Source organism: Oryctolagus cuniculus, chromosome 13 (genome assembly GCF_964237555.1).
Source record: "Oryctolagus cuniculus chromosome 13, mOryCun1.1, whole genome shotgun sequence".
Lineage (NCBI taxonomy): Eukaryota > Metazoa > Chordata > Mammalia > Lagomorpha > Leporidae > Oryctolagus > Oryctolagus cuniculus.
The window spans coordinates 30,927,794-30,954,720 of record NC_091444.1 but is presented as its reverse complement, the minus strand read 5'-3'; the positions used below and the strand labels follow the sequence as shown (position 1 = coordinate 30,954,720).

The 26,927-nt window shown below is 41.5% G+C and overlaps 1 protein-coding gene across 11 annotated transcripts in view; it reads left to right on the top strand.

Moving 5' to 3' along the window:
• ESRRG (estrogen related receptor gamma) overlaps positions 1-26,927 on the top strand; it is a 656,681-nt gene that overhangs the window by 436,386 nt on the left and 193,368 nt on the right. For all 11 annotated transcript variants that reach the window (XM_051820569.2, XM_051820570.2, XM_051820572.2 and 8 more), the window contains one exon: positions 22,249-22,664. In XM_051820569.2, coding sequence (XP_051676529.1) covers positions 22,262-22,664 — 403 coding nt within the window. In that variant the 5' untranslated portion in view covers positions 22,249-22,261. The remainder of the gene's footprint in view (positions 1-22,248; positions 22,665-26,927) is intronic.

Sequence of the window (26,927 nt, the reverse complement as noted above, 5' to 3'; positions counted from 1 at the left end):
GTCCTCAGTTTTGTGAGGTTCTATGGATAGAAAGACGGATGAATGAATCAAGTTCCTAACATCGGTCAGTGTTAGTATCTGAGCCTGCTAATCTGTCAGCTGAATTTGGGAGAGTGGGGAGAAATACATCCATGTGGGCTGGGATGGGAGTGACGGTTTCTCAGGAGATTCAGCTCTGCTCCATCCCAGTTCCCTGAGTCACAGGTCCTTAGACCTGGGAGAAACACAGTATTGAAGCCAGGCCCCCTACCTCACTTCCCCCCACTTTACCTGCCACTGTCGACCTCATTTCCATCTCCGTGAAGTTCATGCCTGGATGCTGTCCCTCACTCACCTACTGTTTGTCCCCTGGTTTCCCAGCAGGCAGACAGACCTAGTCATGAGCAGGGTGTTTGCCTGGGGACATCAGTGCTCCAGGAGGCACCTGAAATTTTAGCTGTCTGACGGGTAACCCACTGTGACACACTACCTTGTGTTACAGGAGAAGCACTTTGCTAACTTTCCCCGTTGCTGTGTTCCCTCAACAACTCCTCCCAGGCTTTGGATAAAAAAAAAAGAGATACCCCTGCCCCTTCAGTTTTCCTTCTGGAAAATGGGCAGATTAACTGTCATGGGGACAAATGGACGTGTGTGTGGAGTGTGGCTCACAAGTGCTGAGACTGGGAACTACTGTAGTTAATACCGTGTGCTGAGAAGTGGCTCCACTGAGAAGACCCCAGGAGCTCTCCTAAGAAGACCGTGCCTCAGCTCCTGGTGGTCGCTTGCTTTCCCAAAGTAGCCAGGTTTCACCACCTTGTCTGTCTTCCTTGTGGTTAGGGACCATGGTCAGATTAGTTTAGTCGTCTCGGATGTTTCTCCTAGATTGAGTCACCAGCTCCTGGCTGCAGCCTCGGCATCATGGGTCTTTGGGGAGTGATCCAGCAGATAAGAGGTAGCTTGTTTCTCTCTCTCTCTCTCTCTCTCTCTCTCTCTTTCTCTTTCTCTTTCTCTTTCTCTTTCTCTTTCTCTTTCTCTTTCTCTTTCTCTTTCTCTTTCTTTCTCTCTCCTCTCAAAAACATAGAAGTTTCCCCAGATTTGTGTTAAATGAATCGTTATCCACGCGGAACCCAGTGGAGGGCTCTGAGCTCTTCAGTTTCTTGCATAACTTCCATACAACCTGAGTTTATAGCACGACTACTTTGATTTTCTCTGAAACTCACCACCTTTCCCGTTGGCAAAAGAGCTCCTTCGCAGCTAGCACCGTGCTTTGCACGTGGGAGATGCTCACACACCGTTTGTGAATTGGCTGACTGAAAGCTGGGCTGTAATAAGTAGGCTGACCTCTCAATGTCATGTACCAGGAAGCTAAGGGAATCGTTTCATGTAACGCTGTGAGCTAGCATTGGTGAAACAACCTCTAACACTCAGACTGCATTATGACATAAAGAAACACAAGCCATTGAGAATCACAAAAGTTGGATAATTTTTCTATGAGTACCCCAGGTAAGTGTGGAGTTGTATTTCAAAACTATACACAGATTTAGTTCAAGATTTCATTATTTCAAAGATGAAAACTGATATTTTGTCTTGTAAATTTATAGTAATACTTTAAGTGTTTTGCAAGTTTCTCACATCTATCTCTTTTTTGAGTGTCAACATTTGTGTGCATTAGAGAAGATAGGCATTTGTACCCTATTTTACTTCTCAGAGTAAGTGTGTGTTAATTTTACATAGGTACATAAAAAGATTCTTGGAAAAGAAACATTATTGAAAAATGTAAGCATGTATTTCAAGATTTTTGTAACAAACATCTTTTTTAAAATATTTATTTATTTATTTGAAAGGCAATTTTAGAGAGAGAGCTAGAGAGAGATCTTCCATCTCCTGATTCACTTAGCAGATGATCACAATGGCTAGGGTTGGGCCAGGCTGAAGCCAGCTGCCTAGAACTCATTTCAGGCCTCCCAAATTGGTAGCAGGGTCCCAAGCACTAGGTCCATACTCTGCTGCCTTCCCAGGTGCATTGGCAAGGAGTTGGATTGGAAGTAGAGCAGCCAGCCCTTGAGCCAGTGCTCATATGGGAGGCCAGCATCACAGATGGTGGTTTAACCTACATATCACAATGCCAGCACCTAAAGTTATCCTTTAATTTGGTTTCTCCATGAACTTTTAAAAGCACTCTTACACATATCAATACAGGTAATAAAGGAAACCAACTAATTGACCAGTTATACCTAATATCTAGCTTTAGTGTTCCATGCTGTGAAATAAGTCGTGTTATCCTTATTGAAAGGCTGTAATCCGGTACCAACTAAATAGTGGTCACACTCAGCCCTTGCCTTTCTATGATGTGAATAATCCTGGTATTTTCTAAATTGCCTCATCATCTTGCCATTCCATCACTGTTATCTTTTTTCTTGGGCTCTCAAGAAAGCCTAAGGCTCTTTTTTGAGTTTTATTTTGGTCCCATTTTTATCATCATGGGTTCCTATTGTCTTGACAGGTACATCAAAACATTTCCTGAGTATGCGATTTCAAAAATTAAATCATTGGAAAAATAAAATCTTCAGAAGGTGAAAGTTTTAGTAGTTGAATATGTGACAACAGTTGACAAATTAAATTGGCTGTTATATTGTGAGTAAATCATTGTGGTACAGCATTTGGTAGTTCAGAATAAATGGCTTAGATATCGAGAATTCAAGTTCTGGCTTCACAAGTTATATTTCCTCAACTGTAAAAAATAGAAAAAAGTCTTTTTTTTTTTTTTTTTTTTTGACAGGCAGAGTGGACAGTGAGAGAGAGAGACAGAGAAAAAGGTCTTCCTTTTGCCGTTGGTTCACCCTCCAATGGCCGCCGCGGCCGCCGCGCTATGGCCACCACATTGCGCTGATCTGAAGCCAGGAGCCAGGTGCTTCTCCTGGTCTCCCATGCGGGTGCAGGGCCCAAGGACTTGGGCCATCCTCCACTGCACTCCTGGGCCATAGCAGAGAGCTGGCCTGGAAGAGGGGCAACCGGGACAGAATCCAGCACCCTGACCAGGACTAGAACCCGGTGTGCCAGCGCCTCAAAGCAGAGGATTAGCCTATTGAGCCACGGCGCCAGCGAAAGTCTTGTCTTACAAGGATATCTTAAGAACACATGTAGGAGTGATTTTTTTTCCCCATCAAAACAGAAAAAAAAATAACTTGCTTGGGACATATGAAATTGTATCAGTATTTCTTCTTAAGTTTTATGTATTTACATTTTATTTAAAAGGCACGGAGTCAGAAAGAGATCTTCTACCCATGGACTCATTTCTCAAATTCCTCATTCCAGGGATGAGTCAAGCTAAAACCTGGAGCCTAGAACTCAATCCTGGTCTCCTGTGTTGGGGGTTGGGATCCAAGTACTTGAGTCATCATCTGTTACCTCCCAGGACGTGCATTAGCAGGAAGGTGGATTGGAAGTGGAGGAGCCAGAATTCTAACCAGGCACTCATGTATGGGGGGCAAGTTTCCCAAGTAGTGACTTAACCACTGCACCAAGCACCTGCCCCCCTGATATTTCTTAACAACATTATTTTGATACTAAGCATAGTGTCTAAGAAGTGGCAGAAGAAAGAGCAATCTTTCCATCTATTCCAGCATCTATATGACCTTGACTTCCTGGCATCTAGAGTCAGAGCTTGGGCAATAGAATATTGAAGGGCAGGTGTTGTGGTGCAGCAGGTTAACTTGCCACTTGAGATGCCTGCATCCCATACTGGAGTGCCTTTGCAGTCTTGGCCCCTCTGCTTTCCCTCCAGCTCCTCGCTAATGCACCTGCGAAGGCAGCAGATGATGGCAGAAGTACTTGGTTCCCTGCCACCCATATTGGAGACCCAGAAGAAGCTTCTGGCTTCTGGCTTTGACCTGGTCCACCCCTGGCTGTTGCAGGTATTTGGGGAGTGAACAAGTGGAGAGAAGCTCTGTTTCTCCCACTCTCTCTTTCTCTGTGTCACCCTGCCTTTCACACAAATCTTTTAAAAAATAATATCATAGATAAAGTGAGATATAGAAACTCTTGAGATTAGGTTTATGACAGCATTAGTATAAAACAAGTTTTCAATTGACATAAAAACTTGCAGTTCATTCATTGATTCTTCAACAAGCATCTGTTAAATGACAAATAGCTAACATAAGATTAGCATAACACAATGCACTGGGAATACAAAGTCAAATAGTAGAAAGCTTATGCCTTCAAGGAAAATGTTAATTTAAAAAAAACTTTTTATTTTGAGATAATTGTGGGATCCACACATATTTGCAAAAAACACTACAGAGGAACTCTGTGTGCCCTTAACCTAGTTTCCTTCAATGGAAACATTTTGCATAACCATAGTGTAATATCACAACCAGGTAATTGACATTGATGTAATCCTCAAACCTTTCAGATCTCACCAGTTTGCAAGCATTGATTAGTGTGTATATTAAATGCTATGCAATTTTGTGATTTCTGTGACCACTACCACAGTTCCATCACCATGTATACATTTGTTTATATTTTATACTTTATTATAGCTTACTGATTGTTACATATTATTTGTAGATCACTAATGTTGCAAGCGCCTGTTTTAATGATGCATATAATATTTATCCCTTCTTTTTATTCTCTTTGTCACTATCTTAATTCAGATCTTTCTCATGTTTTCTCTGGATGGAATAGCTTCATCACTGAGCTTTAACTACCATGAGTTCAAAGATCTGCTCCATTTTGTTTACCAGGTTATAGGCCTAACAGACACAAATTTATGAATGAGTAAATGCACAGTGCTGGAGCCAAAACTTCGTTTAATAAAATTTTTTTTTCAAAAAACTTGGGTCTCATTTCTTTTCTGTGTAGTTACTTTCAATAGCTTTTAGTTGCCTGAAAAAATCTTGGAACCTTCCACAATCTGTCCCAGATTTACGTTCTGAACCCATTGCTAATTCCAAATCCCCTTTTGTATTTTTCAGAATCACCTCTCTTCCTTTGTTCTCTGAGTTTTCCTTGCACTCTTTCGTTTTTAGGGTCATCCTTCTACAGCCTAAACGGATTTTTTGCTCCTTGCTCACTGATACCTTTCAGAATTCAATGCTGTATCTACAATTAATTTTACATAATCTTGCCACAATTTGCAATGAGATATATTTCCTGTTTAACAAATTCAGCAGCTAAGACTTGTCCATAACTCGTCAGAGCCCATTTTTAGTAAATGACAGTGTTGGTGAACTCAAAATCAGTTCTTTTTTTTTTTTTTTAAGGATTTATTTATTTAATTGAAAGGTGGAATTACAGGGTGGGAGAGGCAGAGGCAGAGGCAGAGGTAGAGAGAATTCTTCTATCTGCTGGTTCACTCCCCAGATGGCTGCAATGGCCAGGACTTGACTAGACTGAAATTAACAGACAGGAGTTTCATCTGGGTCTCCCACGTGAGTGCCCAAAGACTTGTCCTGTGCCCAAGGACTTGAGCCATCAAGTTAGCAGGGAGCTAGACTGGAAGTGGAGCAGCCACTGTGGGATGCTCCTGTGAGATGCCAGCACTACAGGTGGAGGCTTAACCTGCTATGCTACAGAGCCTGCCCCCAAATCAGGTCTTCTAATTACAAATCTTCTAATGATTTTACAACTTCAACTAGTAGATTTTTGTTTTGTTTTAAATCAGATCTCTCTGTGGACTGACTGTGACATAAGAGAGAGAAAAATAGCTTACCCGTGCTTAATTTTTTATCTCACAGATTTTTGAGATTGAAGAATGTTTTAATTTAGGATATTTGTGGTCCAACACTTAAAGTCCACAGCTGTGTGTGTGTGTGTATGTGTGTGTGTGTGTGTGAATTTGTGACTTCTTCATTCATTCAACAACCCAAGCTAAATTTTAGGAATATCAAATGTGTAATGGATAGTCCTTCTCAAACAAAGGGCTGGAAAGCCACGTCTATATGTCACAAGCCATGTGCCAAGTACAAGTGCAGAAATGGGCTCAGGGTATCATGGGGAGAGCGTGGGGAAGGAGTACCAGCAAAGACTTGCTGCATCAGAGAGAACTCAGTGGAGCATTTCCTGAAGAATGGAGCTGAGGCCACAAGCAAAGGGAGGGCAGTGCAGAAGAGAAAAGCAATGAGAAGAGCCAGCTGGCGTGTGCAGATCTTTAAATGCTGTTTATCTGTGGAATCTTCAAAAAGTTCATGGAAATGGTTAGGATGAAAGAACTATGCATGAATTTCCGAACTTTTTGTGCCAAAATAAACTTACCTTTTAATCCCCCCCCCCCACAAGCTTTTTGAAGCATCCATATAAAATACAAAGATGGGAGAAGTAACTTTTGGGGTTGAAGAGCTGGTTCAGCTCACCTGAGTTCCAGGTCTGGAGTCCCTGGTCAGGAGGCATGATTGTCACCCTGGGGAGTGTGTGGAGCCGTTGAAAGGAGTAGGTGGAAAACGTGGCTGGACTCCTCTTTGGAAGCACACACAGTTTTCTTATTCTGCAGAACTGTCTTTTCAGGGAAACATGAATTAGCTGTAGAACGACGTTGTTTCTCCTTTGCTGATGCTACATGCCATACCTTTGGTGTGCGAACATTAATAGGAAGAACTGTACTCCATGATTCATTTCCTTTCCTGCTAAGGAAAGCCATCTAACTATTTCTGCATGAGAAGCATCTGGCAAGTTGGTGATGAAATAGTTTTCAAATTTGTTTAAGTTCCATGTAAATTCTCTTTCCTGGTGACTTCTTAGAAATCGTGTTTCTTTTGAAATGTATCTTTTTAACTACTCAAGTTTTATATATTGCAATTGTCTGACCCTTTTGTTTTGTGTGTGTGTTTATACTTGACCCATACTTCTAGTTTTTAAAAAAATGATTCGTTTTTTCGTTTCCACTTTCCAAATTTAAATTTTTTTGCTTCTGTTTCCCATAACATCTACTTCCTTGTTGTAAAAACCAAACCAAACAAGTTTTTAAAACCCAACTTGTGTTACTTATGTTGACACATCATGCTTACTCACATATTGCATGTTTCTTCAAGCCTTTTTGTCCAGTGTCGTGTTTTGGGGGAAGAAATGAGGATTGAAGTCAGATTAACATCCTTTACCTCCAGTGTGTGGAAGTACTTTATATTTATAGTCAACAGTATTTTATAAGTTGTTAAAAGTACCAAAGGAACCATTTTTTAGAAATACCATAAGAACTGGCTGGCGCCGTGGGTCAATAGGCTAATCCTCTGCCTTGCGGCACTGGCACACCAGGTTCTAGTCCCGGTTGGGGCACCGGATTCTGTCCTGGTTGCCCCTCTTCCAGGCCAGCTCTCTGCTATGGCCAGGGAGTGCAGTGGAGGATGGCCCAAGTGCTTGGGCCCTGCACCCCATGGGAGACCAGAAGAAGCACCTGCCTCCTGCCTTCAGATCAGCGCAATGAACCAGCCGCAGCGGCCATTGAAGGGTGAACCAACGGCAAAAAGAAGACCTTTCTCTCTGTCTCTCTCTCACTGTCCACTCTGCCTGTCAAAAAAAAAAAAAATACCATAAGAACTAATTTTTTTTTTAAATCAGTAGACTATTATTCACTATGGGTCTGAGTTAGAAAAAATTTGGCCCAAGTCCTGGAAATCTGAAATTTCACCTCAGATCTGCCTGTATTTCTGGAGCCCTTGAGTAAGTTACCTCTTTCCTAGTGCCCTCTGTCCTTGTGTGTAAATGAGAAGTAGAACTAGGTGTTGATGAAGAATCTTCTAGGTCTCATCATTGAAGATCCAGTACAAGGCATAGAAATCAATGGAAAGTTCTGGTAATTCATAGTTATGTTTAACCCTCGTTAGGTCAGCTTTGAGATATAGCTTACGTACAGCTAAGCATATATTCTCAGTGCATAGTTGTAAGATTCTTGACAAATATGACCCATGTAACCCAGAGAGCCCTCAGTTTCCTTCTTCCCCTCTCTAGGCAATCTATGTTCCATACGAGCACTGGTGATTACTATCATGACTGACTAGTTTTTGCCTATTCTAGAGCTTCATATAAATAGACTTTTACTATATTATATTCTTTTTGTATATAGTATCTTTTCCTTGCCAGAGTGCCCTCAAGATTCAGCCATGTTGTTGGATTTATCACAGTTCATTTCTTCTTTATCTTTCTCTAGGATTCACGCGTATATAACAATTTGTCTATTCATTCATCATTGATGGACATTTGATTTGTTTCCAGCTCAGGGCTATTATAAATAATAGCTGTGGTACACATTCATGTGTGGTCATATTTGTAGGAATAGATCTTCATTCTTGGTAAATACCTAGAAGTGGAATTGCTGTGATACAGCCAGTGTTTAGCTTTATAAGAAGTGTCCTACACTTTTTTCTAAAGAGGTTGTACCATTTTATATGCATGTGAATTCCAGGTGCTCCTCATCCTCCCCAGCATTTGGTATTGTCAGCTTTAAGAATTTTAGCCACTTTTGTGTGGGAAGAAAGAAAACACCTTCTTTCGTTTACCAGTGTAACAGAAACTCTGAAAATTAAATAATACTAATTGCTATATATAACTTTTGGATATTAGAATTAGCATGGTCCTTACTGATGAAAATATGAAGCATGGTCTTATGTTTTATTATCTTTGTTATCTTTAATCAGTTGTATTTGCTTATGATTCCCATTGATATTTTTATAAATGATATATATGTGATATGTTATATGTCTGTGTGTTTGCATGTCTAAATATTATTCTGATTTTAAGTATTTCATTTGTTGCAGTATTATGAAATAGTTAATTTTTTCCATGATTTTCCATCTCTCTTAAAACTCAAACTTTTATTTTTGCTAATAGTTGAAAATATAAGTAGAGCTAATCACAAGACTCCATCAGTAAAGTGAAAAATTCCCTCCTGAAAGGGCACATCTTTAAAAACAGATTTTAGGTTTAAAAATACTACAAGTTCAGGGATGAACTTTACATGTTAAAATCTTCTTCACAAAAACATATTTATGGGTGACAGTCATAACTATGGGAACTATAAATATTATTTTATCATAGTCTCCAATTATTTACTGAGACTAGAGGAATGATATCGTTTAACCTAGCTAGTGTCCTACAGGACTGGATTAGAGAACAAAGGGATAATTCTAACGCTCATTGGAGAGTTAGGGACTGAGCCAGTTGACTAAACGTGTCATCAAACTCACCCCAGTATTTATACAATACCTTTTCCTCCTTTTATAATGAATGACTGTGGATCTTTATGTACTGTTGCCTTTAGAGATAACAAATTTTCACAGACTTAGAAAGCAATAAAATACATTTAACACTAAATCTTTACTGAGCATAGTTTAATCTTTCTCTGATGCAGAAAGCACTTTATAATTTTATTGCTCCGCAGACTCATTATTGTGCATGCCAGTTATTATATTGGCTAAGAGTAGAAGTGATGGAGAATAAAAGTATGTGCTAATAGAATCATACACTGAGAGAGGCTAATGTGGACTTACCCAAATGCATCTCTTTATTTTACAATATATATGATTTTCCCCATTTCCATTCCTCCCAGGTGTTTTACCTACCCTTCTCTCTACCCTTTCTGAATATATACATCACTCTTGAGTTTCCTTAACAAAAACACAATTTCAGGCTTTCCCTATGTGAAAACCATGACAAAGTGATTTTACAGCCAGTTCTGAAAGTGACTAAACTTGACAACAATTGTATTTTATGACAACCTCTGCTTTCATGTCCCTGGCCTACTTTTATATCTTTTTTTTCCCCCTAAATATGAACAATTTCATATCTCTGCATTGGCTGAAAACAAATCCCCTTACCAAGAATACATTTTAATGGAGGAGCGCAAGCTTCCCTTAAGTCACCAGAACCTTAACACCTTAACTCTATAATATTCAATTTCTCACCCACCAAGAACCAAAGCCTTTTTTCCTCCTGTAGTTTGTGTTCATAAAGGTTGGGGAAGAATTAGTATTATGGAACTAAACCAGATTAAGGGGGAATGTGAATTAGATTTGGTAACAGATGGTGCTGTGGAAATTAAAGGTTCTTTGCGAATGGAAGCGACAGCAGCTTGCCTCTGTTCTCTCGGTCTCTCCGTCCGTGCACTTGATAGACGGGTATAAATCACAACAATCCTGTCTTGACAGCCAATTTCGAGAATTTGATCTGGTTAAAGACATGGCTTTCCTGCTGCACTCACTGAAACCTGCTTCTATTTTATTTTTACACAGCACCTTGTCATATTTAGAAAAGCAGACTCACCTACCCCTTCCCTTAATGAAATTTTTTGTAATTACAGCTTTAGCTCTTTAGTGTTAATTACTTTTCCATTCACCCTGAATTTTCATAATACCTCCAAGGGATTTTTTTTCTCCCACCCCCACCCTATTTACTCATGCGAATGCTTTTGTTTTTTCCCCAAAATGCTTTTCGTGGCAGAAGTTGATGTCAGAGACAGTATTGGAGAATCCCAATTACAAACATCATCATTTTTAAAGGGAAGGACTTTGTAGTAAAGTTACCAAGTCATAAAAATGCTTAAAAAGTGCCAGAAGGTATCAATACCCCCCCAATAGCAATTATTAAAACAAAATTGCATGAAAATGTGAGGGCCAACACTTTTTTCTTAAGTTTTTAAGATGCTAGAGAAATATTTGCTCCATTGGCTATAATGAACTCTACCAAGTTAAGGAAGAGGTGTGATGTGATTAGACCACTTCGTGTGCGCCTTGACCCTGTGGTGGTGTAGGAAATCAGAATTAAAATGCAGCCTTCAGATGTAAGAACTCTAAGTGAGATAGTGGAAATACTGAACAAATGGTATGGACCTTCTACATCCAGGCCTTTAGTTCTAACAAGCTCAGGAGACAAGAACAAGGTTGCCTCTTACAAATCCACGTGGCATTTGGGAGAGGAAAGAGAAGAGAGGGAAAAATCACTCCAAAAATGAAGCAAAGGTTCTTTGAGCCAGCCACTAACAGTTGGTAGAAATGAAGCTTCCTACTGGCAGTCAAATCAAATGTAGTAACAACTCAGCGGCGCCCTGCTGCTTGCTGCCAGCGTGGTGTCACACACTGGGACAAACATTCACTTAAACACTGATTGCAGGGAATTGCCCTTTCTGCCAGCGCCTCCCACCAAAAAAAAACCGTAATGAGCAAAAAGAGAGCCATTGCTAGAAAAAGAAACTGCAAGTCCCGCTCCCCAGCGCCTCCAAAATGATCGCTGCTCTATTTGTCGCTTTGTAGCCCACTGGGAAGGATTCCTCAGTTGAATGTGGTTGTTGTAGTTTCAGTGTTGGGTGGCAAGTTGTTTTTATGATTATTCCTTCACCTGCAATTCTCTCTCTCTCCCTCTCTCTCTCTCTCTCTAGCCCAGGACAATAGCTTTTACTCTCAAGGTCTAATCTGAGTCACAGGCCAATTATTTTTTTAAAAAGTGGAAGACATTCTTTAGAAAGTCTGACTGCAAAGCCCCTCATTTTAGAAATGAGGTACCTAAGGGTCACAGTGGTATAGTGCCTTGCCGCAGGTATATGCAATGCCAGATCCAGAGACGGACCCCACGCCGCCTCCTCTCTCAAGGGTTGGAAGAAGGCAGAGTTTTCTAGGAAAGGGGGGAGGCGTGCAAGCTGTGAGGGAACTGCTGTAGTCCTTTTTTTTTTTTTTTTGTCAGTTTTTTAGAATGGCAAATAAGATTTCAAAATTTTTCTCTGCATGTTTGTATTTGAACCTTTAAATGTCACACACAACAAGCAAGTCCTTCTGATCTGAACTCCCGGCTTTTTGATGGCTTCTGTTGGCTTCCCTGGATGCTGTCTCACTGCTGAATAATCCCTTTTAACGAAACCTGTCATGCCGCAGAACAAATCCTTAGTCATTTCCATGGCTTGCATTAACGATATGTGTGGATCTATATTATTTTCCCTTGCCTGCCTGGAGTGGCTCGTGCATTTTAGTTTTACCTGCTCTTCAAGCAGCCAGCTCATTGAAATGTTTTAAAAAAAGAGGACAGAGCAAGAATTTTTAGAATTCATAATTAGCTGGTTTCCTCTCCCCTAGGCATTCCTCTCGGCCCCTTCAGCTGGACGACACCTGATACCAACAGAATATAATCGTAACCTCTGTTATCATAGATCACCCAAGACCAGCTGCATTTGCAACCAGATGTTAACTACTGCAGACTAAGCTGTTAAGTTAAAAGTATAAATATAGTTTAACCGCTGCCCAACAGATGTGCTTTATTATCTACAGTTGTACTGTGAATCTTCCTCTAATAGAGAAATTTTCCCATGTGCTTGAAGCAACCTCTGCTTCTACAGCGACTCCTTCTCCGCATTTAGATTTTCTCACTGCTACAATTGCCCGGTTTCAGAGTACATTTGCAAGTTCCACTCAGAGTGAGCTGGCCCAGCTCTATGGAGGCAGGTGGTTTCCTGGGAATTCTGATTGCTTTTGCAAAACATTTTCTTAACGAGTAAAGGGTGACATCAATACTATGATCTCCATATTCTTACATCAACTCTTGATAGCATCTTTATTTCTTTTTCAGTGTAGCCAGGAGACCCAGAGAGGGAAATCCAAGCAACCTGAGCATTCATTGACCTGGATTTGATTTGTGAACTCCCTGACTGGGGTGTGTGTGTAAAGCATCTATATTCGATTGTCATTTGTAAAGATCAGTGATGGGCTTTCTATTAGTTGCGTTTCTGTTGATGTCTTCTCCAGCCAGATGCCATGAGGTCTTCATTGAGCTGTCAACCCCATCCTGTTGTTGACTTCTCTTCCCTTGGCTCCTTGACTGCTTAAAAACAGAATTGTCTGAACACAAGCAAACTTTATTGATCCATATTTCTGTTTGAAAGACCAGAGATTTGTAGAAGTAGGAGACTATTTCTTTCTTCTAGAGAGCTTACTGGAGAGAAGGCATGCTCATGGCGTAGTAAATCTCTAAGACCGAATAAATGTTTCGTTCAGCACAGATATTGTAAGCGTCACTTTGATGATTTATCTGACATGGTTTTTTGCTCTGTAAGGACCTTGCTTTATAGTGATAGTCCACATCCACTGCCCTGAGGGCTGTTAGATGTTACCCTGGGGATCGTGACCCGGTCAACACTGGGACTTTGACTACCCAAGTGGGTTGACCACAGAACACACTATGCTAAAACCTGTCTGGTCCTTTGGCTTTTGATTCCCCTGAGACTAACTCATATAAAATAAGAAACAGTCTTAGGGATCAGAGATAAAAACACTTGTTTTCACGTCTGTTGTGCCGCTGACTTTCTGACTTGGCATTTCTTGAGATTCTGTTTCAAGATCCATAGGTGTCGTGTAATTGGTCAGTTGTGAGGATATAGTTAATTAAGCTGCATTAGGGCAAATATACACACTTGTTAAAACACTTAATTTGCCTCAATAGTATTGATTACATGGCAGACGTTTGTTTAAACTAAATGGTATTTTCCCCCTACTGTTACAGTCCTTGGATGCAATCTGTGTAATAGCTAATAGCCATCATCAGTTAAATATCATGTTAGTTATAAAGTAATGTCATAAGAATTGATTTGGACTTGGCAGTGGAGGAGAGCTCTCGCTTCAAAGCCGATGTAGATGATTAGCCAGAGTTTTAAGCAGAATCATGGCTCATATAAACTGTGTATTTTTTATAGACTTATAGCTACTCTATATTACATGAGTGCCCATTATATTAAAGAAAAGCGCAGACAGTTAATTATGCAAAACATCATGTATGCAATTACCCGGCATTATTATGCATTTAACAGTTTTATTGATTTGTCGGTAGCTCACTTACTGTATGTAGAGCTATAAACAAGAGATGCTCACCCCCAGATTGAAGTAGGTCCAAGGAAACAAGCTAAGGATAAATTACACTGCTGCAAGCCTCTGCATCAGATCGAATCCTCAAATACAGAAACTGTCAACAATCACAGTGTGCGCAGTGTGCGACACATGGTGATATCACAGGACCATTCCTTTTCCCATTCATAAAGTTTATCAACCAGGAAGCATACGAAATCACCTGGCAGCACAAATGGATGCAACTGCAATTTCCTACATCTAAAATAGTCTGGATAACTTATCAAAGTGGTTGGCAGTGGCCTGCAGCTCACCTAGAATAGTATGGGATGCTGGTATATCTGCAACCATGTTCTTATACATCTGTACAGTGGTACCTCAGTATCCATTGAGAATTGGTTGAAGACTCCCCTGGGAAACCAAAATCCATGGGTACTCAAGTCTCTTGGTAGCATTTGCATACAACATACAACCAGAGCCAGTGCTGTGACATAGCAGGTAGAGCCACCACTGGTGACGTCAGCATACCATATGGGTGCCAGTTCAAGTCCCACCTGGCTGCTCCACTTTTAATCCGGCTCCCTGCTGATGTGCCTGAAAAGCAGGGGAAATTGGCCCAAGTGCACTCACCTGGGAGACCTGGAAGAGGCTCCTGGGTTTGGTCTGGCCCAGCTCCAGCCGTTGTGAGCATTTGCCATATGAACCAGTAGATGGAAGACCTCTTGTTCTCTATAACTCTGTCTTTCAAATAAATAAATAAATCTTTAAAAAAAATACAACCTATACACATCCACTTATATACTTAAATTATCTCCAGATTACTCATAACCTATCATGCAATGTAAATGCCCTATAAGTAGTCATTATACTGTATTGTTTAAGGAATAACAAGAAGAAAATAAGTCTGTACATGTTCAGTATACACATAGGTTTTATTTCTGTGAATGTTTTCCATCCATGGGTGGTTGACTTTGTAGACACAGAGCCTGCAGGTGCAGAGGGCCCAATGTTTATGACACTACCAATCCTTCTCAGGTTGGACACTCTTTTTTTTTTTTTAAAGATTTATTTATTTGAGAGAGTTACCGAGCAAGAGAGATTCATTCCCCCAGATGGCTGCAATGGCCAGGGTTAGGCAAGGCTGAAGCAAAGAGCCAGGAGTTTCATTGAGGTCTCCCACGTGGGTAACAGGGGCCCAAAAACTTGGGTCATCCTCCATTGCTTATCCCAGGCCATTAGCAGGGAGCTGGCTTGGAAGTGGAGCAGCTGGGAAACGAACCCAGTGCCCATTTAGGATGCCGACATAGCTTTACCTGCTAAATCACAGTACTGGCTCCAAGGGTTGGATGCTGTTACTAATGTATCTCTTTTACTATTGTTCTGAGCCTTTGTTGCTAAAAATGAATATTCTCCAAACTTCCTTTACTTTAGGTCTAACAGTAAGATTATTTTTTAAAGATTTATTTGAAAGGCAGGGACAGAGAGAGAGAGAGAGAGAGAGAGAGAGAGAGAGAGAGAGGTCTTCCATATCCTAGTTCACTCCGCAAATGGCCACAACAGCCGGAGCTGGGCCAATCTGAAGCCAGGAGCCAGGAGCTTATTCCAGGTCTCCCATGCAGGTGCAGGGGCCCAAGGACTTAGGCCATCTTCAGCTGATTTTCCAGGCCATAGCAGAGAGCTTGGTAGGAAATGAGCAGCAGGGACTTGATCTGGCGGCCATTTGGGATGCCAGTACACCACATCATGGGCAACTAGTCATCCCCATTCACATGGGACTTAGGATTTTACCTAGGACATGGAATTTCAGTGCTTAAACCAAGATAGTAGATCAATCTAATGTTGGAATAAAATTTTATAAGAAATTACCATTCTACTTAAGATTCCTAAAGCAAACAGCCTGTCATTTAAGTCCTTCCTGGTAGGAGTATAACAGTTATAAAGTTATAATCCATGGGATACTATTAATGACCATGCAGAAATTAATTGAAAGTCATTTGTTTATTTGCCCTGAATTTATTTTTTTAGTGCAGTGGAAAACTTTTAGTTATTTATATAAGGGGAACACATTTCATATATACAGTGGGCAACCTTTTAAGAGTCAGGAGAAGAGTTGTTGTGTATCCTGTATCAGGGTGCTGGGGTTGGAGCCCTTGCTGTGCTTCTGATCCAGCTTCCTGCTAATGTGCACCCTGGGAGGCAGCAGGTGGTTGCTCAAGTCCTTGGTTCCCTGCCACCCACATTGGAGACCCAGATTGAGTTCCGGGCTCCTAACTTCAGGCTGGACCAGCCCATGAAATGAGCTTTTAGGGAGTGGACCAGTACATGGAAGATCTGTCTGTCTCTGTATTTCTCTCTCTCTCTCTCTCTCTCTCTCTCTCTCTCTCTGTGTGTGTGTGTGTGTCTGTCTCTGTTGTCCTGCCTTTAAAATAAATACAAATAAAACAAATGTCCAAAGAGTTGGGAAAGCTCTCAGCTTAAATCAGGGACTCTAGTTTGCTTTGGACTGGCCCCTTGTCTCCACACTGCAGAGCTACATCGCTTGTCAGCAACTCAGCACCAGCTTTGGAGCAGCTGTTTGCTTACTCCTGTTCTTGAGGGAGCGAGTTGGAAAGCCTTTTGTACTAAATGTACATGTTATGTTTCAGAGAATCGAGGAAGAGCATTATGAAGTGATTGTGATCCTGTTATAAAGAAATCTGTTCTATTAGGGTGGGCTCCATGTTTATTACAGAAGCCCTTAACATTACACATACCCATGTGTTTATAGGTGTGCCCATGTGTCTTTACCTTTCTGAGCAAACGGGTCCGGATTTACAATTCTTCCTTCACAATTAACAATTTACTTCTGTTAGGTTAACCAGGCAGACCTTAAGATATTTCTTATTAAAAGAAAAAAATCCTTTCTCTTCCTTCCCCAACTAAGCCAGTGTACCTTAATGCAATGATGATATGTTAGACCCAGCAGTTGTCAAAGCATCCTATTACTGTGATGCCATAATGACACCCTGTCTCTGTAAAGCAGTCATGTTTTCCCAAATCACACGTTGCACCGTTGATTTCTGACATGACACTTCATTCGGCTGCTTTCCCTTTCTCCTGCATCTCCATTCTCTGACAATAGCAGCTGGTGCCCATTTTGTTACTAAGTGATTCACATTTTGCCACTTTACGAGAGTGCAATTAGTTGAAGGGGACTGAAAAAAAGCTCATTGTAAAGTAGCGTGCTTGACGTTGTAACTCAGGCTGCCGAGGGTGCTTCTGGGGTCAGGGGCTCCCAAGCTGCACCTCAGGGAGCTGCAGTTCTAGTTCGGAGGTTTTTCACCAGAAGTGGTTTTTAAAGAACCAAAACTGTGAGCCTCTGGGAGCTTTTACTATGTTTTAAACAAGGTCTGATGGTTTCAGAAGGTAGAAAAATGAAACCATCCCTACAGTTATGTTCTTGTATTAAGGTGGTGGGATTTAACAAACAGTCTTCCTTTCCAGTCCTGAAGTTCTCTGACTCAATGAGAGGAGCTGGGGACTCCTCTTACTGCTCTGTGTTTGCAAACTTGCAGGTGTGCTGACTTCAGTGTTCCCCATACAAAAATAGGGAAAATAACTTCGCTAAAGTATTTACAATTTATTGTGATCCTGGGGATCATTTCAGGCCCTTTAGAATGACAAAGAAGAAAATAAAATAGTGATTTGTTGATGGTTATTTAGCCTATGAAGATGTCTGGCACGGGTACAGGTGTTTTCAAAGTTTCAGAAGGTCTCTATGAAGTGTACTTCTCAAAAAGGTCTGGAGTGAGCATTTGCCTGCCAGTTAAGACAGAAGTTAGGACAGTCACATTCCATATCTGAGTACCTGGGTTCGATTCTTGGCCCTGACTCCTGTCTCCAGCTTCGTGCTAATGCAGACCCTGGGAGGCAGCAGTGATGGCTACAATAGTTGGATTTCAGCCCTGGTCCAGCCCTTGCCATCTGCTGATTACGTAAACCAGTGGGTGGGAGACCTCCGTCTATCTGTGTACCTCTTGGTCTTGCAAGTAAATAAATAAAAATTTTAAAAGGGACTAAGATGGGCTGTGCATAGATGTATATGTTATGTACTCTCTTTTTCTTTTAGTGAGGAATGAAAGTAGCAAGCAAACCAAGTTCTGTGTAATATTCAGAAGATAAAATAGAGCAGTTTGTTAAGGACCTGTATTTCGATGAAAGGATTAAGACTATGTTACCCTATGGAGCATTATTGCTATGCTAGCATTTAACAAATAAAATCATTGGCCAAGTCCTTTCTTTGAAATGTGGATCACTCTAGACATCTATACGTGTGTGTGGAAATTCAAACTCATGACATTTCATTCAAGATTACTCAATTACCTGAGGTGGGCAGAATCTCTGAAAACACTTCAGCTTGATCATTACAGTGTAATTGAATTTTTAACTCACAAATTATCTTCCTCTTTTTCCCTACAGCAGCAACTTTCATGGTTTCTTTTTCTTTTTGCCCCTCACTTTCTCTCTCTCTGTAGGCATACGTGGTTAATTAACTTTCAAAAGTTATATCTTTTAATTGTCCAGCAGCTGAAAGATTTTGTTTGCCTGAGTGTTAGTATCTGACATTGAAGATAAATATTACCCCCTGCCTGACCCTAAGGCAGGGCTGAGAAACTAAGTTCCTATGATGAAGTGTATGATGATCATAATTGTCTGAGACTAGATCTCGCACTTGGTGGAAAATGCTTTTTAAAGCCCTGAAGTTTCCGGAAGGCTGTTAGATTCCTCACACTCCGGGTCTTATATATAAAAACTCAATGTTATTCTTGACACAGTTATTTCCCACTGCAGTTTATTCTCAGCGTGTTTATTCAGAGCTTTTGGACAGCAGCTTGTCTTACTCCCTTGTCCTTCTCAATTATTTCTCTTAAAATCATAAAATAAAAGTCACCATCCGAAGGCTTTAAAATAAATATTTCCCACATATTTTGACACATGTTATTTCTATTCATAATTCTTAACTAAATTTAGATTTTTATTAATCCAATGTGACCTAAAATTTTTGCATTAACAGCACAATGTGGAATGGGGCTTATTCTCTTTGGCTACAGATAAAGTCATCATTTTGAAAATGGCTCTTTCTGACAAAAAGGTGTTCTTTTGAAATAAAGTCTTATTCACTACATTCCTCTTAGAGTTAATGTGAATTTTAGTGCCTCTAATTTTAGATTGAAGTGAAGTCTAGAATAAAACCCACCCGCTGACAATTGAATTTATAGATAGTTGTGAATATTTCAGGCTTGAATAATAGAGCTGTAGAATTGCAGAGACAGAGAGAGAGAGAGAATTAAGGCTTGCTGTAGTTTTAGGTTATAATGTAATGGTGTCTTGCAAGTGCTCAGTGTAACGAGCTAAGTAGTAATTAGGAGACAACTGTGTTCCTTCAGAGATTGTGTTTGGGTGTCAATCCAAACCCCGAGAGGGTGATTCCACGGGGCAGACCTGCAGCCGGGGTGGGGGCCCCCTTAGCTGTGGGTGTAATTGCTGAGAAGGGAAAGCGAGAGATCTTTCCATGTACTACCTCTGCCTCTGTGTGCTTGATTACTTGTTAAAGAATGAGTAAAAAATACCATTCAAAGCTCTTATGCCTGTAAGACATTTCCGCTCCCATCTTTGGAGTCAAATCCAAGTACATACAGCTACTTCCTAGCTGTATGATGTTCAGTGAGTTTCAGAATGTCTGAGTCTCATTTTCTTAGAGAAATACCTCCTGCTCAAGGGTGTCTTGGGGGTTCAATGATGTAATAAGTGTTCAGCTTGGTGCCTGGTGCATGGTGAGCAGTGACAGCCCTGTTAGCATTTCCCCTGGACGAAGGCTTCGATGGAGGAAGCGATTCCTTGCTGGAAAAGAGACATGTACAACTTATAGCGCAAAGCCAGTTGGTTCACTTTGATTTACTGCACACGTGGCCAGACTTTGCTAGGAGAAGCTCTGGCCACTATTCCAAGGACTTCCCTGACTGGGAAGTTACGGGCTGAGGTGTTAGAAGGGACAGCTGGCTGGAGACACTCCATTTTTCAGGAACTTTAACCACACACATTTGACACATAAACATTTGGTGACCTGGCAAATAACTGTTTCAAAAACGAGAAAGTAGTTTCTGGTCTTGTTCCTTACACGAAAAGTTCTGCAAATAATAGAAATCAGTGAGAAAAGTGGAAGGGGAGGGGAAGCAAACTTGGAAGAAAGTAACCATGGTTGATGCACAAAAAGAGAAAATGGGGGGAGAGAGGGAAAGAGAGAGAGAAAGAGAGACAGAGACACAAGGGGGTGGAGGTCTCAGAGATTATGTTTTGTGATCAAGTAACGCCAAGCAATTCTCTGGGGAAAAAGAAAAAGAAGAAGAAAGAGCCATGATGCCTTGCAGGCAGATGGTGAAAGAGTTAATTGTCATAGCTGTGAGAAATTCAGTGCCAGAGAGAGGAGAGAGGAGCAACCGTGGTTTAGTACCCTAATAACTTCTAACTGTAGTCTAAGATCATAATGTATGTGCGAGCAGTCCAGTAATTATAAGGTAATAAGTGAAGTGGTGGTATAAGTGCTCTAAATTAAAAGGAATTCGCAGGGCTGCTGTAAGTCAGTGGCGACCCGCTTTCTTTCAAACGTTGACTTGAGGAGAGTGCTTAGCCCAGAGTGCAAGCAGGGAGACAAGGAGAGCGAGCTATTAATTACCATGCTCATTAACAGTGACGGGTGCGAGGCAGCGGGCGTGGAAGGACAGGATGCTAGAGTTCGGGCTGGCGAGGGGGGTATTTTTTCGTTTGCCGATGCTTGAGAAAATGACAGCACACACGAGTGGGTGACAGCTGGAGATATTTTGGTGACTTTTCTTCTTCCTACTCACTTTCTCCACGTCCGGATGTTGCTTGACCTCAGAAAGTGGAGTGAGATAGAGCTAAGAGGCACATTCTTGCCTTCCTGCTTTGCTGCCGAGAGTGCCTTCTTAGAACAGTAGAGTGAACATGCCTGAGAGAAATTTCCATGTCTTCCTCCACTGTAAAGTCACAGAACAATGGGGGCAGGGAGACCTGGAGGAGAGTGTGAAATCTGTGCAGTGATAAAATAGCATTAGATTTATAGGGAACAAGATAATTGCATCCTTTGCTTATGCTGGGACTACTCCCCCAAATTCTAGTGAATGGCCCTTGCACAGTGGGGGGTCCTATAAATCAACTTTCCACTGGGAAGCAATTACCTAAGCCCCTTTCTCAACTGTCACCTCTTCTTTCTATAGCAGGCTCTCCAAAGGGTCTTAGAGATGTTGCTAAAAGGGGTTTTGCACTATGGCTAAGCAGAAAGAAAATATGACCAATTATTTTTTCATCTAATTACCTTTTCAGAAATCCAATCACTGATGGGTCCAACAAAGAAAGAGGGGCAAAGTGTTTCGTTCAGATAAGAGAGAAATAGTTTGTCAGCGAGAAGCTTCCTCTACTTCCTTTTAGGAGGTATGGTGTGGAAAGGCAAAACGAAAAGGGGAAAGGAAGGACCATCACAGCTCTCATTCTTTCAAGTCACATTTTCCTAGATGTAAAGTAACAGACTGATGGACCCACGGGTATACTGCAGGCTCAAAGGGCTTTTACTGATCCATCTCTTCAACAGTGGCAAGTCACACATAAGAACAAGCACACACACCTGCAAACATTTATTAATCAACACTGGTGATTATTCACTAAGTTTTGTGCGCGCCAGGAAATAATCCTTAAATATCAGCTAGAATTTCATCCTTGATGTCTTTCTATATTGCTAAATGGGTATGCAATAGAGCAATTTAAATAAAGAAACAAAGCGATTGAGGATATATTCCCTATGTGTCTTAGTCTGATCAATAAAAGACACAGTTATGCTTATGGAAGCGTGCTGACAGACAGTAATTACAGTGCTGAAGATCATCTGTTCAGTCTTGAAAATAAAAGTTTGATTCTGCTCATAACACAGTGATGCAGCATCAGAATGTGGAGGGAGAGGGGGAGTGAGGTTAAATGCAATGTTAGAAATGATATGGGCTTTGCAATTCACCAACTCTTCCACGGGTCAATTTAGAAGCAAGAGAGTTGATTTAGATATCGACAGTGGTTCTCCAAGAGAAAGGAAAAATAAAAGCGATCGGACCCTTTAGAGCTTTTGTTTATGGCCTGTCTGGGCCCTTTGATGTAACCCTGTCATGCCCTTATGCTGATTACCTTCTTGTAGAACAAGAGATATTGACTATAGAATGAGTGATGTGCGGTCCCTGCCCTTTAGATAGCACTCTCAAACAGCAATGTCTTCAACATACAAAGTCTTGTATTTTTTTCCTCTTTCCATCCTTCTTTCTCGCTTTCTCCCTCCTTTCGCCATCTTTTTGTTTCTCCCTCTTTTGCACTGTGTATATGACACTCTCTCCTCTTTCTCTCCTGACTTGTGTCTCCCTCCATTCAGGCTTCTCTGCAGAATGTCAAACAAAGATCGGCACATTGATTCCAGCTGTTCGTCCTTCATCAAGACGGAACCCTCCAGCCCAGCCTCCCTGACGGACAGCGTCAACCACCACAGCCCTGGTGGCTCCTCAGACGCCAGTGGGAGCTACAGTTCAACCATGAATGGCCATCAGAACGGACTCGACTCGCCACCTCTCTACCCTTCTGCTCCTATCCTGGGAGGTAGCGGACCTGTCAGGAAACTGTACGATGACTGCTCCAGCACCATTGTCGAAGACCCCCAGACCAAGTGCGAATACATGCTCAACTCGATGCCCAAGAGACTGTGTTTAGTTTGTGGTGACATCGCTTCTGGGTACCACTATGGGGTGGCGTCGTGTGAAGCCTGCAAGGCATTCTTCAAGAGGACAATTCAAGGTTAGTATTGGACTTGGGAGTTCCCTTCTCCCTTCCAACCTCACATGATTTCCCCCCTACCCCCAGCTTCTCTTCTTTGAAAGTCAAGTTTCACAGTCTTAATTCTCTCTGGAGTAGAAAACAGAAGTAGACTACCATGGATCATGGAGGATTTATAGAATAAACTCCCCCAAGATATACTCCATCTCCATTAATTCTACTTGCACAATTAAGCTCTCATAATGCAATGATAATAAGCTTTGGGGTAGAGTTTTTAAAAGTATACCTATTGTTAGAGCAATATGGGTATGCATAGCAACTGAACAAATGCACTGTAGATTTTTTTTAAAGATTTATTTATTTTATTTGAAAGATAGAGTTACAGAGAGGCAGAGACAGAAAGAGAGAGAGAGAGAGGTCTTCCATCCGCAGCCAGGAGCCAGGAGCTTCTTCAAGGTCTCCCACATGGGTGCAGGGACCCAAGGACTTGGGCCAGCTTCTGCTGCTTTCCCAGGCCATAGCAGAGAACTGGATTGGAAGTGGAGCAACTGGGACTCAAAGTGGTGCCCATTTGGGATGCCAGCACTGCAGGTGGCGGCTTTGCCTGCTATGCCACAGTGCCCACTACACTTTAGATTAATAGTGCTTTCTACCCCTTTGGTTCTTTTATATGCATGGAAGTAATAAATAGTTTAGACAGTGGTTATCAAACTTGAGCATGAATTAAAATCACCTGGAAATCTTATTTTAAAAAATGCTGATTACCAGGTCCCAAAGTTCCTTATTTATTAGCTCTTAGATGGGGACTCGAGAATGTGTTTTTTTTTTTTTTTTTTTTTTTTTTTTTTGACAGGCAGAGTGGACAGTGAGAGAGAGAGACAGAGAGAAAGGTCTTCCTTTGCCGTTGGTTCACCCTCCAATGGCCACCGCGGCCGGCGCGCTGCGGCCAGCGCACCGTGCTGATCCGATGGCAGGAGCCAGGAGCCAGGTGCTTTTTCCTGGTCTCCCATGGGGTGCAGGGCCCAAGCACCTGGGCCATCCTCCACTGCACTCCCTGGCCACAGCAGAGGGCTGGCCTGGAAGAGGGGCAACCGGGGAGAATGTGTTTTTCTTACAAATCCTAGGTGATGATGATGCTGCCAGTCAAGGGACCACACTTTTAGAACCAGTGCTGTAGGCAAACTTCATTATTACCTCATCTTCCTTCTTTCCCTGTTATTGGTTATACTTTCTTTTCTTTTTTTAAAGATTGATTTATTTATTTGAAAGGCAGAGTTGCAGAGGCAGAGAGAGAGATAAAAAGAGAGGTCTTCCATTCTGCTGGTTCACTCCCCAAATGGCCACAATGGCCAGAGCTGGGATAATCTGGAGCCAGGAGTCTCTTCCAGGTCTCCGATGCTGATGCTGGGACCCAGGTACTTGGGCCGTCTTCTACTGCTTTCCCAGGCCATAGCAGAGAGCTACAAAGTGGAGCAGCCAGGACTTGAACTGGTACCCATATGGGATACCGACACTGCAGGTGGCGGCTTTACCCACTACACCACAGCACCTTGCCCTTGGATATACTTTCTATACCCTTTGAATTATACTAATGAAATGATACTTATTCCAGTGATCCCAAATATAGCAATACATATGTGCAAAACATACCCAAACCTTTATTTCTCCAGATTTATAAATAACATTATTATTTTCCTACACAAAATGTAGAGCACTATGCCTGAAGTTTTTGTGTTCTCCTTTAAATTAGTGATGTGCAAATGTAGAACTTGGCTCATTACAAAAAGCTATAACTATATATTCTGGCAGAAAATTAAACTTCACCACTTTTTTTTCTTTTTAAAATTTTATTAATGCAAAAAGAACAGATTTCATGTATTTCATACAGTTCTTTTTTTCAAAAAAAACTTTCTTAATTTATTTATTTGACAGGTAGAGTTAGTGAGAGAGAGAGAGAGAGAGAAAGGTCTTCCTTCTGTTTGTTCACCCCCGAAATGACCACTATGGCCGGAGCTACGCCGATCCAAAGCCAGGAGCCAGGTACTTCCTCCTGGTCTCCCACACAGGTGCAGGCACCCAAGCACTTGGGCCATCCTCCACTGCCTTCCCGGGCCACAGCAGAGAGCTGGACTGGAAAAGGAGCAGCCAGGACTAGAACCCAGCGCCCATATGGGATGCCGGCGCCACAGGTGGAGGATTAACCTAGTGAGCCATGGCACCGGCCCCCATAGTTACAGTTCTAATAACCATACTTCCCACACCCCCTCCTCCACCAATCATCCTCATTCTTTCTTATCTTCCTTTAATTTAGATATTTTGTGATACACATTTGAAGAAAATGGGAGGAGGCAAGAATAATTGTTTCTTGAGGGTCACAGCACACTACTCTGTGGTTTAAAAAATACACGTTTTTAACGACCGGTCATGAACACATGTCTATTGTTCTCAAGCTCGCTAGGTCATCAGAATCACCTGGAAATATTTTCAAAAAGCTATTGATGCCAGGCTTATGCCTGCAGATTATGACTTAATCAGTGATAGACATGGCTGGGGCAAGGAGGATTTTTGAAAGCTTCCTTCAGGATGCTTAACATAAAGCCAAAGTTGAAAACCACTGCACTGTGTACTTGATGTTCTGTATTCTCTCCTAGCAGTTTTCAAAGTGTGCTGGCTGGGCCTCCAGCATCGGCATCACCTGGAAACTTGTTAGAAATGCACATTCCTGGGCCACATCCAAGATTAACTCTAAATCTCCAGGGGTGGGCCCAGCAGTCCCTGCTACCAAGCTCTCCAGGTAGCTCAGATGCTTAGCCAGCTTTGAGACCCCCTGTTCTTACCCTGTGCTGCTGCTGATTTCTACTGACATCTGACCATGGTCATCTAATGGTCCTTTGTTGGACATACTGAAAATGGTTTTCTGTGGACCTTTAATGACTTTGTGCTATACTGGTTTTTAAAAGAAGTGATGTTTGTTGAGCTCTAATCCCCTTAAAGATTTTAACAAAAAAAGGTGATTCTGAGATCATTTACATACCCAGAGTCGTCTCCCACCCTACCCTTTTAAGAACGTCTGGCGATGTAGCTCCTCCCCATGAGTTGCACTGAAGATTGTAGTGCCTGTCCTTGGTGGCATAGGCTGTATCATCTCCACCTTGATTTTGTGCTTCCTGTTGCATAGCTTCCTTGGTCTGCAGCTGGTGAGAACACAGGTAAAGGGTTTGCTTAAAGCACACTATTTTTCAGGATGGATATTTGAGCTAGGGGTAAGATGCTGGGATCCCAGGTTCTCTATCAGAGTGCCTGGGTTCAAGTCCTGGCTGTGCTCTGCTTCCAGTTTTCAGCTCATTTTCACCCTAGAAAGCAGCAAATGATAGCTCAAGGAATTGAGTTCCTTCTACTGTCTTGGGAGACCTGGGTTGTGTTCCTGGCTCCGAGCTTTGTCCCTGGTCCAACCCTCACTGCTGGGAGCTTTTGGGAAGTGAATCAGTGGAAGGGACATCTCTCTGTGGGACTCTTTGTCTCTCTGCCTCTCAAGTAAGTAAATAGATCAATCAATAAAAATTTTTAAATGAACACAATTTTTCAATGCATCATAACTCTTTAATCAGTATTTAAGTCTAATTTGTTCATAACCTTAGTCATAGTTTTAACTGGGAAACACAAAGCCAAGTTAGTAGGAAATACATTTGAATCCCCTAAACATTTTAGTACGTATATCTTCATATTTTCTGGCTCATGGTGGCTATATATTATTCATATTTTCTCATGAAAAGTCTTCATCTGTACTTTCCTTGTCCTTGTCTACAAATAGAAAGAATTAATAGCTACTAGACTGCTTAAGGATACAATGGTATGTATTATATATAAAGTAAGCAAGTTAAAAACAATGGTACTCTAAACTGAAAGCTTTGTATCACTTTATAGTCTTTTAAAAATCTCTTCAGTCTATTTACTAACACTGCAAAACTTGAGGATGAAAACACATCTGCAACCTCTGGGTTGTAACCAGTCATGCTTCAACAGTATTGTAATCCTTATGGTTACAGAGTATATAAAATTTGAACTGTTAGTAATTTGATTTTGTTAACTTGGTTTACACAGCTCTGAGTCTAACTACACAAAGATAAGCAAATATTTTGGGATAAATTAACAAGTTCCATGTATGCTAATATAAGCAAGAGGTTCTCAGCATGAATACCGGTCCCATTTACTCAACAAATATTTACTGAACACCTACTGTGGGTCAGGCAGTGCTGGCTGGAATTCCTTCTTATCAACATTTTA